Source organism: Crotalus tigris, unplaced genomic scaffold (genome assembly GCF_016545835.1).
Source record: "Crotalus tigris isolate CLP2741 ecotype Arizona unplaced genomic scaffold, ASM1654583v1 scf7180000018103.2265978, whole genome shotgun sequence".
NCBI lineage: Eukaryota > Metazoa > Chordata > Lepidosauria > Squamata > Viperidae > Crotalus > Crotalus tigris.
In genome coordinates this window covers 1,662,212-1,677,349 of record NW_024096824.1, presented here as the reverse complement: position 1 = coordinate 1,677,349, position 15,138 = coordinate 1,662,212, and the positions used below count along the sequence as shown (strand labels likewise).

The window sequence follows — 15,138 nt, the reverse complement described above, 5'->3', positions numbered from 1 at the left end:
ATAATTCTGCAAGATAAACTGAACGTGCTTATTGAAAAAGACAGGGGTTCGCTACACTGAAAGAAGAAATGTTTGCAAGATTTACTAGGCAACTGTATTAATGGAATACAGATTCCTTCTCTTGTTTGCTTGCATTTGTAGAAAGTTGAAAGGAACGAGACAGACTTTTGTGGGTAAAGAAACTTGTGGGAAATATTTCACTATTTAAAATAATTTCCTATTATAATAAGAGTAGGAATTGCTTATTGACTAAAACTAATAAAATAGATTTCCTATTGCAATTTGAGTACCATTTATTTTTTAAAACAAAGTTAATTTCCTACTATAATAAGGTTATTGATCAAATACTTACCTTTGGGATAAAATATTCCTCTCAGATATTCATCATCAGACATATATTCCATCAGCTATAAGCATTGGTGATTAAAATACCCAAAGGCCCAGTTTTATATCGTCTTGACTCAATCAATTATCACTAATAGATCTTTCAATCAATTCTGTGTTACAGTTGGCCTTAGCTTGCAGATTAAATATTGCTCAAGAGCAAATAACCCTAAGGATCATTTGTCAACAAGTACAGGAAGCAGATTCCAGTCTGTGTCAGGTTCTTTTCAGAGAAGGAGGTGTGGTTCAGATGAACTGTATTGCTCTGCAGATCCCTCTTCTTGACACAAAAGAACCCTTCCTCATAAATCGTCATTCCATTCAAGAGATTGTCCAATCTGCCTGACAAACGTGTCTTCATGTTGGAGGACCCCTTACTTTCTGTATCCTGTTATATCAGAGGCAGTACTTTGAAAGTTTTGCTTCAAGGCATCCCAAAGTGGGTGCTGTCTTCTATGATCTGGAGTAATTGAGAGTTTTCTTCAAATATATGCTTAAAAATTAGTTCCTCAGACATTCATCTGCACCAATCTCCTGTGTATTATGCAACTGGTATAATAATAGCTGCAACTGTATATTGATATAGCTGTTATCAGAACAAAAGATCAATTGGAAACTGACCCATTGAACTCTGAAATGATTATGGTTATGAAAAAATGGGTCCTGCCAATGGATCCTCAGTCAATCCTATTGATACAGGCTTCTTGTCAATGCTAGATAGGATACTCCACATTTCAGTATTGTAGTCACCAAGGAGAACATTTCATCTATGATGATATTGGCATAGCATAGTATGCTATGCTACAATATATGATGTCCAGGAAATTGGATCAGGGAGAATACTTCCATTGGCTAAGTTGACTTTTATCCTGGGTTTCTTATCCCAAAAGTCAGAGAAACCCAAAATTCTACAAGCTGCTTAAGGATTCTGCTTAAGGACAAAACTGTCCCATAAGTGCTTTCCTTACAGTTGTACTGTGGGGTGAATTTAGGAAAGTGATGGGTGGATTTTCCTGGTTTTGTTTCCCTTACTTATTTGCTCCAGCTGATGGGAAAAACAACCATCTTGGTCTCCTTTCCATGTGATGTGATAGGGTTAGACAAATATAGGATTCAGGCATCTTGAATCTATGAGATAGCATTAAAACATGATTACTGGAACATAAATAGGAAAATGGAAGGAGTAGCCTTATGATCTGCACTGTCAATGGGATCACATCTGCAATCTGTTGCAATGACTAGATAGTAGGGGTTTAGTTTCCTCCAAGTAACATAGTTTCTGCGTTCATAACAACTCAATTAAGCAGAAAAGACCCCTTAGCATTATTAATTAAATTTATGAAGCAGAAATCTTGAACAAGTTTAATTAATAATGCTAAGTGACCTTTCACCATCCTTTCATTATTTTCTGAATATTTTTGTCCTAAAATTAACCAGGAGAATTTTATGTTCTAATGATAGTGTGTTTATTTTTTATTGTGGACTGCTTGCTATTCCACATTTGAGTGGAAATACCGGGTTTGTAGGAAACTGCAAAGTTGGCAGAAATGTTAGAAATCATTATAGTCAAAAGCCTTACAGGAACATATTTCAAAACAGTCTGTTGAAAATAGAACATCCTGATTGGTTGTAAAATGCTAACCGATGAGGAAGAAAGGGTTGAAAACCATGGCTGGAGATTTTGGAATGTATGATTGCAGGGGTCCTTGCTGCTTTCCAAGCTTGGTGGTTTTCTTGAAGACATTTCATTACTATGTAACATCTTCAGTGCTAATGAAGAGAAAGGTTTGCTCTCAATTTATATTCTAGTGCAGTGGTGGCGAACCTATGGCACGCGTGCCAGAGGCGGCACTTAGAGCCCTCTCTGTGGGCACGCATGCCATGCCCCGGAGATGGCAACCGTCACTTCAACCAGCTGCCCGCTAACTTGCCGAGATCCCACATGGCTGGATGCATCCCAGCACCCATGCGCTCGCTGGCCTCTGTGTGCAGGGGCCGATGGTGTCAGGCAGCCACTGCCCTGGCCCCTGCCTCACCTTGCCCTGTGACAATGGCACCCCCGACCTGCCCAGCCCCCACAGGTGTCCCTCCCCATGAGCAACATTGAGGTGATTACGCCCACCTTGGCCACATCCACTCAATTTACCATGACCACCACAGCCACATCCACCCAGTGGGCACGCCCACCTGGCACCCGGCAATAAATAAGTGGGTTTTGGGTTGCAGTTTGGGCACTTGGTCTCTAAAAGGTTCACTATCACTGTTCTAGTGGCTTACCCCATCAGTGTTGGTGGAAGAATTATTCTACTTTATCATACATATGATTTAAAAGGTGTTTCTCCTGAGACATTATATTTCTACTAATTCCCAAATCAGATCATTTCATTTGCTCAGCTTTCATTTTTTTGCCCTCTCTTTGCATTCTCTGTCATGCTACTAATGTCTTCATGAAAAGGCAAGCAAACCTTGATGTGATTATGCATGATTCCTTAAAGATTGTTTTTGTATTATGTGTGCATAAACTATGTGGATGCAGCTTGATATGCAGTTAATATGGAAAAGAGGGTTTACAAAAAAAAATCAACGATTCTCTTTCAGGAGTCCCAGGATTTGAAAACAAGTCTAGAGAAAACTTCCACTTGAATTCAGTTGAATTTATGTTTTGTGTGACCCATAATTAGGCTCCATTTTTTACTATATTTTTACAGGTATCATTTATGTATTTATGGAAGAGATTATTGTAGTTCAGAGTTGAACTGTGGAGTCATTGGTGTTCTCTGAACTTAATAATTTTCTTGTAGACTGTTCATTATCAAACTAGCTACCATCATCAGTACATGATGATGGTGATTGATAGTTACGATGTGATAATGTTACCTAGTTGGGTAATGAAATATCTACAACAGGAGTGGGGAACTATGGCCCTTTTATGACTTGGGGATTTCAACTCCCAGAATTCCTGAGCCAGCCATATTGGCTTAGGAATTCTGGGAGTTGAAGTCCACAAGTCATAAAAGAGCCATAGTTCCCCACCTCTGATCTACAAGAAAGCAGCCAAGCTCAGAGAGTAACAAGGACCTCATATTTACGTATATAAAATGTTGATGGTCACCATCTTATAAATGTGCTTTCTGTTGTTTTATGACATTTCCTAATTCTTTTTCTTCTCCCCCTTTTTTCTTGCAATCATGACACACAGAAATGAACATTACTGATCTAAATAAAGATTCAATGACAGTATCAGGCCTTCAAGGGAAAACCGGTTACCATCTGACTTTAAGAGCCTATACAGCTGCAGGATATGGACCTCGTAAAGCCTTGTATGTGGTTACAAAGGAAAACGGTAAATAATGAGACAATTGGATGTTTGTTCTGCACTTAGGCATTGTCATGAGTTGTTAGAACAAATGGGTTAATGGTGTGTAGTCCTTAGTAAGCATCAGACTGAGGTTCAATGTTTGTCAAAGGGAATCATGTCATTAATATTGTTCATCACAGTTACTTATGATATTTGTTAAAATTCCAGGGCTCTTGTAATGTATAACTAAGTTGTTACAAAGCTTGTAAGGTTGGTTTTTACGCCTGGTTTCTGGAGGTCTTCAGAAAGGAGCCATTAGTATCAGAAAGTGGCAGTTCTCTTAGATTTTCTCTTCTGTTATTGGATTGGCTGGTTCCTCACCAGGAGGAGTACACACTTTATTCCACCTCCTGTTTCCTATAATTTGTTCTGCTGTCTTCAACAACAACAAAAATAGCCTGGTGCCTTACCACTTATTGCTTTCTGGCTCTCCTCAGTGTAGAGATAGGGGAGTTGCTATGGAGTCACCTAGTAGCCATTTTCTTTTTTATCCTTTTTTATGTGAAAAAGTGGAGGTGGGGATGCTGGCTGGCTACATTAATTGCTGCAAATGGAGGAAATGCTGGCTGGAGTGGCCTATATGGTATAGTGGCCTATGGGGTATAGTGGTTCAGGGATTGAACTAAGGTTGGGAAGGTCCAGGTTCAAGTTTAGCTTCAGCTATGGAAGTTCACTAGATGACTTGGGATGGTTCATTTCCTTTCAGCCCATCAATCTCAGAATGGTAGTTGTGAGGATTAAATGCAAAAGTGTAAGCACCACAATTAGAGGCAGGATCTAAATCTATAAATAAATAAAAAGGGGAAAGGGGAACCATGGAATGTGGCTCAGTAGTATAAAAACAGAGAGGATGCAGTGGCCTAGCAGTTAAGAAGCTGGGTTTGTTGATTAGAAGATTGGCAGTTTGAGACCCAAGCAATACATGACAGGGTGAGCTCCTGTTCTTGCCCAATTACTGCCAACCTAGCAGTTCAAAAGCTTGCAAATGCAACTAGAAAAATAGGTACCACTTCGGTGGGAAGATAACACTGCTCCATGTGCCTTGGCATATATTCATGCTGGCCACATGACCATGAAAGTGTCTTCGGATAACTCTGGCTCCCTTGGCTAGGAAATGGAGATGAGCATCACCCCTTAGAACAGTGATGGCGAACCTTTTAGAGATTGAGTGCCCAAACTGCAACCCAAAAGCCACTGTTGGGTGCCAGGTGGGCCTGGTCCATTGGGTGGGCCTGGTCCATTGGGTAGGCATGGCTTTGGTGGTAATGGCAGACTGGGTGGGACTAAAAAGTTCAATCAATCAATTCCAACTTTGCGAGATCTTTTTTTTTCTGTGAGAAATTGAAATTGATTGATTTAGTGAACCTTTTTTTTGCACACGGCGGCAGAGGCCTAAAGCGAAAAGGTTTTATAAAACCCTAGTGAAGGCCTAGGACTGGGGCAATGGCGCGTGTGCCCACAGAGAGGACTCTGTGTGCCACCTGTGGCACGCGTGCCATAGATTCGCCACCCCGGTCCTAGAGTCAGAAATGACTGGACCAGGGAAACCTTTACCTTTACCTTAGTATGAAAACATCTTTAGGGTTACGGGGGAAGTGAAGTGAAAGAAGACTATAGAATCCAGAATAATGGGTAGGGGCACTTTTCATATATTTAAAGTTATCTATGGAAAGAGAGAAGAATAGTTGTTAAAGACAGATCCTTATAAATAGGAAGCTAAAATAAGAGAAAGAGATGGTATTGTTCATTGGTCCAATTCAATGAATTAAACTGAGGTCAAAATGTGAGACGTGAATTAACAGAAAAAATAAAAATACTCTTTCCAATATATTTACAAGAGGTTCATCAAGCATAAAGCTAGCTTGTATATTTTTGAAATTGTATCACAGCTTTGTCAATAATCTTTTTGCTTAGTGTCACCGATTCTACCATTTCTTTTGTTAGGAATATGAAATTTAAATGAAGGAAGGAAATGTTTTCTGGATGCTTGTGATACTCCTGCATATGTTTTGTTGTTGCTGTTGTTGTCTTGACTTATTCTGTTATTTTGTTATTTAATTAGGTAATTTAAATTATAGAATTGTCCCTCAAAAATATCAGTAATGAATAGAGTATTTTAACTCTTTCTTTGTGCATAAACAGCAAGAGGGAAATTTGCCATTTCCAATCAACTACTTCAATTTCTATTAAACTGTTTAAAGCAACATTGGTTATTTTCTGAGAATTTGACTTAATGTCGAAAGACATTCTAGGAAATTGTTCCATAGGCTTGAGGGAAATTGCTGACTAACTGAAACATTGCTTTCTTAATAGCTTTTTCTCTCTTATACTTTTCAGCTTTGGGATTGATCATTGCCATAATTATCCCGGTGTCTGTGGTTCTTGTGTTGGCAGTTGTAACCGGGATCCTCTGCTACAGGAAGAGGGAATGGTAACTTTGGCATTCAGCCATCTTAATTTTGTTTTTCTTCTGCAAAGAGAAACAGATTCTGGCGTATGTTCTTGCATTAAGCTATTAGATACACTCCAGATGCGATATAAACTTTATGTTCCATATAGGTGAAGGTTTATTGATAATAGGCACACGCTAAATCTGCACTCCAAGAATTACATTTCACTGGGCAAGATTTTGGGAGATGCCACTGGAATTTATGTGGCAGCTTTGTTGAGGATACTGATACAGCCAGGCTCATAATTGCAAGTTGATTGATGCTAAAATAAACCCCTCTAGGTATTCTTTTGGAAGGGGAAATGACTCCTGAAGTTCATTCAAAGCTTCTTGTGGGGTTTAAGAATATGAAGATACAAAACTATCAGTAAAGGAGAATGTTTGTAGCCCAGAATTGAAATGAGAGGTCTTTGGTGCTTTCTGAACTTGGTTGTTTTCTTGCAGATTTTTTATTACCACTGCTGCACTGATGAAATTACCTAGTTTGGGTAATGAAACGTGTGCAAGAAAGCAACCAAGCTTAAGGAACGCCAAGGATCTTTCAAAAATCTCTATAAATGTCCATTGCTCAAGACCCATCTTTGGGAACTTGGAGTTCCTCCCAGCCCCACATACATTTTTTAATGAGTGATTGATTTGGGGAGAAAAAAAACAGGAGAGGGGAAATGTGTTTCATTTTGATACTGAAAATAAATATTTCAGGAGGTTTGATGGCAATTCATGAATTAACATTGCTTCCTTTATTTCAAAAGGATTAAAGAAGTCTTCTATCCTGACATTCCAAACCCAGAACACTCCAAAGCTTTAGATTTCCCAAGAGATTCAGAGGTAATCTGTTCCATTTTACCATTCAAATAATATCATAAGAATAGTGATGGATGGGATGAGATTGGGGAAGGGCAAGACAAAGAAAATGTTTCACTTTCAGAGTGAAAGGATGTTGTGTTTCTTCACTTAAGATTTAGCATGAATGCAAGGACTAAAAAATGTGTCTTCAGGTCTTGAAGGAATGAGTTGGTAGCAGGAGTAACTTCAGGATTTTTGGGCATCCATAGGGGGGCAAGGAATAATCATGACAAAAGTGACAGACATAATGTAGCTTGCATATTTTCATAATAACTTCAAGTGTTTCTCAACTTCAGCTATTTTAAAATGTATGGACTTCAACTACCAAGATTGCCCAGCAGCTGAAGACCATAAATCTTAAAATTCCTGGGGCTGAAAATTACTGATGTATGTCATATCATTGTGGCTTCTAACAGATAGCTATGGAATGACAATGTTTAGTTAATTTTTAAAACCTCTAATTATCAATTGCTTTGTTCAGCCCACTAAATGCTTAATGAAATGCATAGGTTTTGATCAAGTAGTAATATAAACTGGCCCTCAAATTTTTAGCTAAAATATCATAAAATGTGCTATCAGTAGGTCCTTGAAATTTTTGCATGTTTTTTTCAATATATTCTGAAGAACTTCATTCCCCCCCCCCCTGTTTTGTATAAATAAATGTTATTTTCCAGATCAAATTCCATTTAAAATTTTCACAACAGTCATCTAAGATATATAAGGGTATTTTAAAAGAGTATTACCATGTATACTTTTGGATAGGCCCATCCATGGATAAGACAAACCTAGTTTTGGAATTGTATTGTGTGCCTAAAATTCTTGGCTTGTCCATGAATATATTGATAAATAGTTTACATTTTTATCATTTAAGTTAGATCTTATTTGCAAATTTTTTATAAATGCCCAAGTTTGTGAAGGTTTGAGCAGCATTCTTAATTAAATAGCATGTCATTGCTTTGGCTATTGTTGTGTAAATCAACCTTCTACTATTAATCAGTTAGCTGGCTTGCAGCAAAATAAAATCCCAGGCTTGATGGAAGATGATGTGAAATTTGCAATATTTAGCATTGCATAAAAATCTGGAATATTTTTTAGAATCACTGTCCAGCACCTGAAGCTAAAATAAAATATTCATGTAAGAATAAACAGTTCATTTTTAAAAAAGAAAAAAGAAAGTCAAATCAGCAATAAAAAGAAAAGACATGTAATTTTCTTTACACTCCAAAATAATGCAGTTTATTTACATTTGCAAGTGCTGAGTATACCAAGCTTATTTTATTTTCTGATTGTAGGGGAACTGTAATTCTAAAACCTTGGAGATGAACCCATGTACTCCCAACAATATTGAAGTAATTCAATCCCAATCCCAGGGTCTGAAGATTGAAGACACAGCCATTACATCACCTGTTATGGAAGATCCTCCTGAAGATGGCTTGGAATCTGAATCAGGGAGCCACGTTGTGGTTTCCTATTGTCCACCAATCATTGAAGAAGTCATATCTAATCCACCAGAGGATGAATCTGCAGCATCTTCCCAGGTTGTTTATATTGATGTCGAGTCAATGTATCCAGCTCCAGTTAAACCAAATGAAGAATTAGAAACTGACTGTGTGATTTCAGCAGGTTATAAACCACAAATGCAACTCGCAGTTAATAATTTCAGACAATTGGAGGAAACATCAACAACAGAAGAGAACTCAGACAAGGGTGCAGGCTATAGACCACAAGTAAATGCATCCTCCTGGAATACAGACTGTCCAGATTCTCCAGAATTCACAGAAAATGTCTCATTTGGGAGCCCTTGTTCAATTAATTCTCGGCAGTTTTTGATTCCTCCTAAAGATGAGGATGATGATTCTCCCAAAGCTATTAACTCAGGATGGTCTTTTGCTAACTTATTTCACACCAAATCAAATGAGTAAGGCACGGTTGCCCTGGAAATAGCTGTTTGCTTGGAACTGGTTGTTAGCAGTTTTGGAAGTACTGTCCCAGAGCGTTTATTATTTTATTTTGGTAAAGCTCAAAGTTACAGTGGACATTTTATAACTAGTAGAGATGCTAATTCACAGTGTCTCAGGGAAGGTAGTTCTAAAACCAAAGAACAGCAACCAGTCTGCAATTGCCTTTCAACAGTCTTCCTTTTACTCTGCCCTGGCCGAATGCTGTCAGTCAGGTTCAATGTTTTTTTATTTGTGACTATATTTATGACTTCCTACTCTGAGTATGCCAGGGGAAACATAAGCAAATAGAAGCAAACATTATTTCCGCAGGTATCAAAATGTCTATTAAGCCTCAAAGGGATACATATATATGCAGGTGTGTTCAGGATTTGGGACCTTGTCTAATCAAGAATATGTTTAAATTTTAAGAAAGTATATTTAGGTCAATCTTTGTTACAGGATCTTATTGCTAAACATACCGCAGATGGAAGTTACAGGAGTGAAACACTACAGGACCCATACACTACAAGTTCCAGCCAGACACTGAAAGTCCCAGTCACCAAAACATTACAAGATCACAGGGAAACACTACAGCATCCAACACTACACAAGTGCTGCTGATGGTTTTGTGGCATTAGATTTCCAGCTGCTTTGGAGAACTGTGGTGTAAGGCAGTTTGTTCCCTTTTAATTCCAGTAGAGCCAATTTAGATTGCTTGCCAATCAAAGCTTGCAGTGTTATGTTTATGAGCCTGCTGTATGCATGTATATACAATAATTTTGACTCAGGATACAACACAAGTGTAACACTGATTTTAAAGCTTAGTCAGGTATAGATAAATGTTGGACTTCTAGAATATTTTTTTAATAAATTTTATTTTTCCATACTTAAATAAATACAGTGTGTGCTATGTCCTCACCTTAAACCGGATAGATTACAAACTGCCTTCCTGACATCCCACTTTCTAGCGCTCATGTGGATTCTGTGGATCTAGATGTCCTACTGAATACTTGGTTTTAGGAATACAGAGGACCCCAATGCCCCTTCTATGTCTCTTTCAGAAAATATTGACGAATGAGACTGGGCCACAGAGATGTGCAAAATGTTCCATACACTCTATAGGTAGGACAGTTCATTTTATGTGATTTGTGACCCCAACTGAACTATGTGCATTTTGGAGCATGGATTAAAGGAAAAGTTTTTTGTTTTGAGCAAAAACAGTTCGGGGACACAAGGAAAGAGCCACAACATCAGCATGTCATGGGAGAAAGAAAAGGATGGTGCTAGATACATCAGTGGGATATGCCCACTGGTGGCAGCAGTGACTGAGAGAAGGGAGAAAAGGCCCTGGAAAGATAGGGATTAGCATGTGTCATACTGGGACTTTAGTGATATCTGAGAGGGGTGTAAGGAAAGGGAAATTATTGGGAAAGAGGGCAGTGAAGAAAGATATACCATGCCAGAAACTGTAGAGAGAGCAGAATGTTTTTCCCATGTCATCCACACTCTTATGTTGCAACAGTCTTCCAAAATCATAGGCTGCATAAATACCATTTTGGAATCAGCCTTCAGCAGCTTATCATCATCTCTGGGGAAAACCATTTGCTTTGGGGAATGGCCAACTACAATACTCAGTTGCCTCCAACTCTGAATTTCCCTGGAAACTTTTACAGGGAGAAACTAGGGAGCAAATTGTGCTTTCATGAGCAGATATTGAAATTCCTCTATAAAACACTACCAAACAATTTAGTTCTTTTGGATACTATCAGGTGGACTAGTTTTAAAACAAATCTTTGCACTTAAGAGTGTATTTCTCACACATGTAAAACTGCAGTTTCACACAACTCATTAAACTGATATATATACACTCTACTTCTTTGAGGTGATTAACCAATTTAGCTTTTGTAATTAGCAATTTAACATTTCCTGTGGAGACAACCCATTTTTTCCAAGTTATCTTCACCTTATCTATATTCAGGTTTACCATATTTGGATAGTCTTTTTAAGTCATTTTAAGTTAAATGATTAAAAATGGATGGAAGTTTGATTTAATCTTGCATTTTCAGAAAATGGTCAAGTTTAGAGTGTGCCTTTAATGTATGGCGCTTTTATTTAATGCTTTGATACTCCTATTCGGTTTCCATATTCATCATCTTTAAAAAGATGTTAATAGTATTTGCCCTCAACTATTACATTTTTGTAAGTCTTTTGAAATCTCCGTTGTCAGAGATAGCAGTTGCGGTATCTGCATTGATAGTAACAACAAATTTTCCAGTCCAAAGATGGAATGTTGCTTTTACAATTAACACAGTGGCCTTCTTTTTATTAAACTATTTTTGCAGCTTTCCAGGGTTTGACGGAATTAGATCCTGCTAAGTGCTGCTTATTTTCAATACAGTTTTTTAATAAAATGTGTGGTGAAATGAATGTATGTATCCGGGCAGTAAGAGATTAATATGTGTATGTCTTTAGTGTAAAGCTGGTGTCTTGGAAAGAAAGCATCTCTGTGAGAAATTGCCCCTTTTCAAGAGAGTGATCCATCCCAACATATCTGAAATGTGCAAAAGTTCCCAGATTTGTAAATGTTTTCCATAAATACCTTTCCCAACCTGGGCACCTTTCTTCAACACTCAGAATTCCCTGGTTAACATGTTACTTATTAAGAATGTTGGGTGTTGAAATCTATTTGGCTGAAAAGGATTGCTCTATATGGTATTTAAAGCTTGATATCTTAGAAAAGAGAAGGGGAAAGTAAAGGGAACTTCCATTTATTTATATCCCTCCAGTTTATAATTTTGTAAAAATACCCTGAATTTCAGGTGCCAGACTCTGCACTACACACATTGCCTTAATTTGCATGGTGTTTTCCTTTATTTAGCCATAAGCCCAGTTCGTTCTCTTGTTTCTGAGAAGTGTGTTGGAAAATCAAACAAAAATCTGTATAAAGAACACTATCCATATTATACCTCATAAAGGACATAATTGAAATTCTTATGTTTTCAGAGAGATTTTGAGATCCTTATATCTAAAATGTCAGAGTTTGGGAAGGGAGATATATTTCAACATTATTATTTTTTTCAGTAAGTTTATTTTTTTTAAATGGGGATGCTGCTCAGTTGGTTCTAGAGAACCTTTCAGCATTGAGCCGTGTATTTCATCTGGGTGGGAGGGGAGTTATTTTGTTGTTTTTAAAAGGATTTATTTTTTGAAGGGCATAATTACATTTAATTCATTATATGTTTGTTGTTATGTGTTGACATATGAGGGAAAGGACTGTGAATTTTGTTTTAGTTGGACTTCTGTCTCTTTTTTTAAAATTTGGATTTGCAGTTTGGAAGAATGGGTATACATTTTTAGTTATCCTTTGATATACCTCATAAAAGTGATTTATCAGAAAGAGTAAGCTACACTAAACTTTGCAAAAGAGGATTTTCTTATTCATGTGAAGACACAGATTTACTGGGGAGTGTTCTGCTGTACATTGGTTCCATGCTTTGGAGGTAGAATAGACTGGTAGAGTTAGCCTTTAAATAAATATATTGCACATTAAACCATTGGGCTGCCCTTACTAATTAGCAGGGACTACTACACCAATGTGCATTATATCTTGGATTTGAGTGCCCATTATTATGTTGTAGCATGCATCATCAAAAGTTTTCAAAGAGGATGCTTGATATTAACTTTCAAGGCTAGTTCATTCCACTCCTGGCCCTGACAATCAGTTAGATGGGCCAGTAAAGATGGAGCAAATGGCACAGCATTATGTGTCAGTTTACACAGCAAACCTATAGGTATTCTCTAACTGGGATGGCATATCTGGAGGAAAAGAATTGCCTGTCTTTCTCTCTGATGATTTGCGTAAGTTAAGATGACCACCCAAGTGCTGAATTAAAGATGTGGAAACTGCCATACAGCCATATCCAAATACGTTTGCAAGCTGTTTGCTCACAGATTTTTCTTGCAAAAGAAAGATAAACAGAAAAAGAGGCACCTGACTTCTATTAGAAAGTGGCTTTTTGAAAGTTTTGGTCTTTCTCAAAAGTATTCTTCTATACAATGTCCATTAATCTCAGTAAGGCTTGAAGGATGTTGATATTTTGCTTCAAGCCCTTCATGATCATGAACACTTGATGATTCTGGCTGTGCCCATGGAGTTCAATAAACTATTCCCCATGGAATCTTTTGTGTTTCTATTCGCTGTATTTGAACTGAGGCTTCAAGTTAACTGGACTCCAAATCATTGGCATGTTCAGATGTAGAGGTTTAAAAAAAAGTTTCCTGGAGTATATACAACAGCAGCTTTAGATTCATGAAATCTCAGTTAAATGAACAGCATGTGTTGTGCACGTGCAAAGAAGCATCATGTGATCAGTTAGAGTGAACTCCCTGTTCACAGGGGTGATGTTGAACAGTTCTGTGCTTTCTATGAACTGAGTGAGCTGCTACAAAATGGTACACGCTTCTCTTCCAGATCAGGACTTTGTTGGTCAGCAGATCTGTCATTGTGGAATGGATGGTTGAATGTTTGCAAACTACCACCTAGTACCAGTTTTGGTGTCTGGGTGAATGGATTGTTTATTCTATGGTAGCATTCGTAGATTTTATCATTTCTTGCCACTTTTCCATGAAGTCATATGGTCTTCATTGAGGGCCTTCATTGTGAATGTGAAATCTCCCGCAGTGAGATAAAACAGAGACAGGAAGAACATGTAGAGGGGGAACTATATTGGGTGAGTGCTAAAATGTGGGGTGGGGTTAGGGAACATTCTTCAGAAGTTAATTGTAAATAAAACAATGCTTGTATAATATATAATTGTTTTATAGCTCAATAAATTCTGAATGTTTTTATTCAAAATCCTGCAGCATATTAAACATATAATACATAATAAATGTGAAGGTAATCTCAGTGCTTATTGAAATATTAAATAACCATTGTAATATTGAATCAACTGGAAGACTCAATGTTGCTTAACTTTTTTGTATTTTCCTCGTCCAGCAGTTTTATTTCTTTTCGCTTCTAGACTATAGAAAATGGGCTACTGATTCTGGCCCTCTGATGCCAGACAGCTCGGGTATCATAAGCAAACCTTAAAATGTATGTAAACCATTCTACTCTTCTTATTCTACTGTACGTATTTAACTGGCAAAACTGCATTTCTGAAATTCTTTTCCATTTCACCTTGTTCACTCACAGATTAATGGTTTATTGTTGTACCGAAAGACATCACTTTGCAGTTTAGGAAAATTCCTGTTAAGTCTTTAAGACAAGCTTAAATACGTGAATATGAGTTGCATCCAACTCTGTATTAAAGCAATGCATCTTAAAACCAAAGGGGGTTGATAGGACTTTCCCATTTCCTGTGTTTGCTGTGTTAAACTCTCTGAGTAGATTTGTGCAACATATCAATGGACTGAGGCCAGTGTTGTGTAGACATCATTATGAGCAAAACAACAGCTATATGATTGCTAATGAAGCTATCCAAGCAGACCCATCAAGTGAGTGATAACTTTAAGGATAAACAAGGAGGAAAAGAGGAGGGAACATTAAACTATACAAATAATGTAGCACTAATGCACTAAATGTGGAATGAGTATGAAGCTAATATGCTACCATATAGCCAGACCGTGCTTATCCCTATAATATGCATGTATTAAGAATATTGGCCAGAAATAGTGTCATGAAGTTTAATAAATGTATTTTCTTACCCTTTAAAAGTGTGGATTTTTTTTCTTTTCGTTTTTGTTTCTGCCTCTGTAATCTTGCAGTTCTTACTCAATAAAAGCATAATGTGGGATAGCAGGCTTTTAGTAACCTTGTTGGGGCACTAATTGCTTTCTAGTTGTAGCCTGTTTCTTCTCCAAGTAATTGAAAACTAGCTCTAATCCAAACAAAGTAAAATTTTTGCTTGCCATGACTACAAAGCCATTATGATCACCTCTGGTGATGGCCATCTTCAGAAATGCTTCCTGACATAAGGCATCACCTTACACAAAGACAGAACCAAGGTAGCATCTACTTAACTCTTAGGGTGGCGATGGTTGTTTTGTAAGGCACTTGTGGGAGATGTGCTGCTTAAGCCTTCGTGAAAGTGAAGCAATCCTGGTATCCAGGACTTCTCTTCAAAAAAAAAAAAACATAGATGGGAGTGTGGGGAGCCAGA

At 37.6% G+C, this 15,138-nt stretch overlaps 1 protein-coding gene across 6 annotated transcripts in view; it reads left to right on the top strand.

Annotated features, from left to right (window-relative positions):
* Window positions 1–14,692, top strand: part of LIFR (LIF receptor subunit alpha) — a 106,761-nt gene extending 92,069 nt beyond the window's left edge. For all 6 annotated transcript variants that reach the window (XM_039347934.1, XM_039347932.1, XM_039347931.1 and 3 more), the window contains 4 exons: window positions 3,584–3,727; window positions 6,080–6,173; window positions 6,944–7,019; window positions 8,330–14,692. In XM_039347934.1, the coding sequence (XP_039203868.1) occupies window positions 3,584–3,727; window positions 6,080–6,173; window positions 6,944–7,019; window positions 8,330–8,959 (944 nt within the window). In that variant the 3' untranslated portion in view covers window positions 8,960–14,692. The remainder of the gene's footprint in view (window positions 1–3,583; window positions 3,728–6,079; window positions 6,174–6,943; window positions 7,020–8,329) is intronic.
* Window positions 14,693–15,138: the final 446 nt, after the last annotated feature.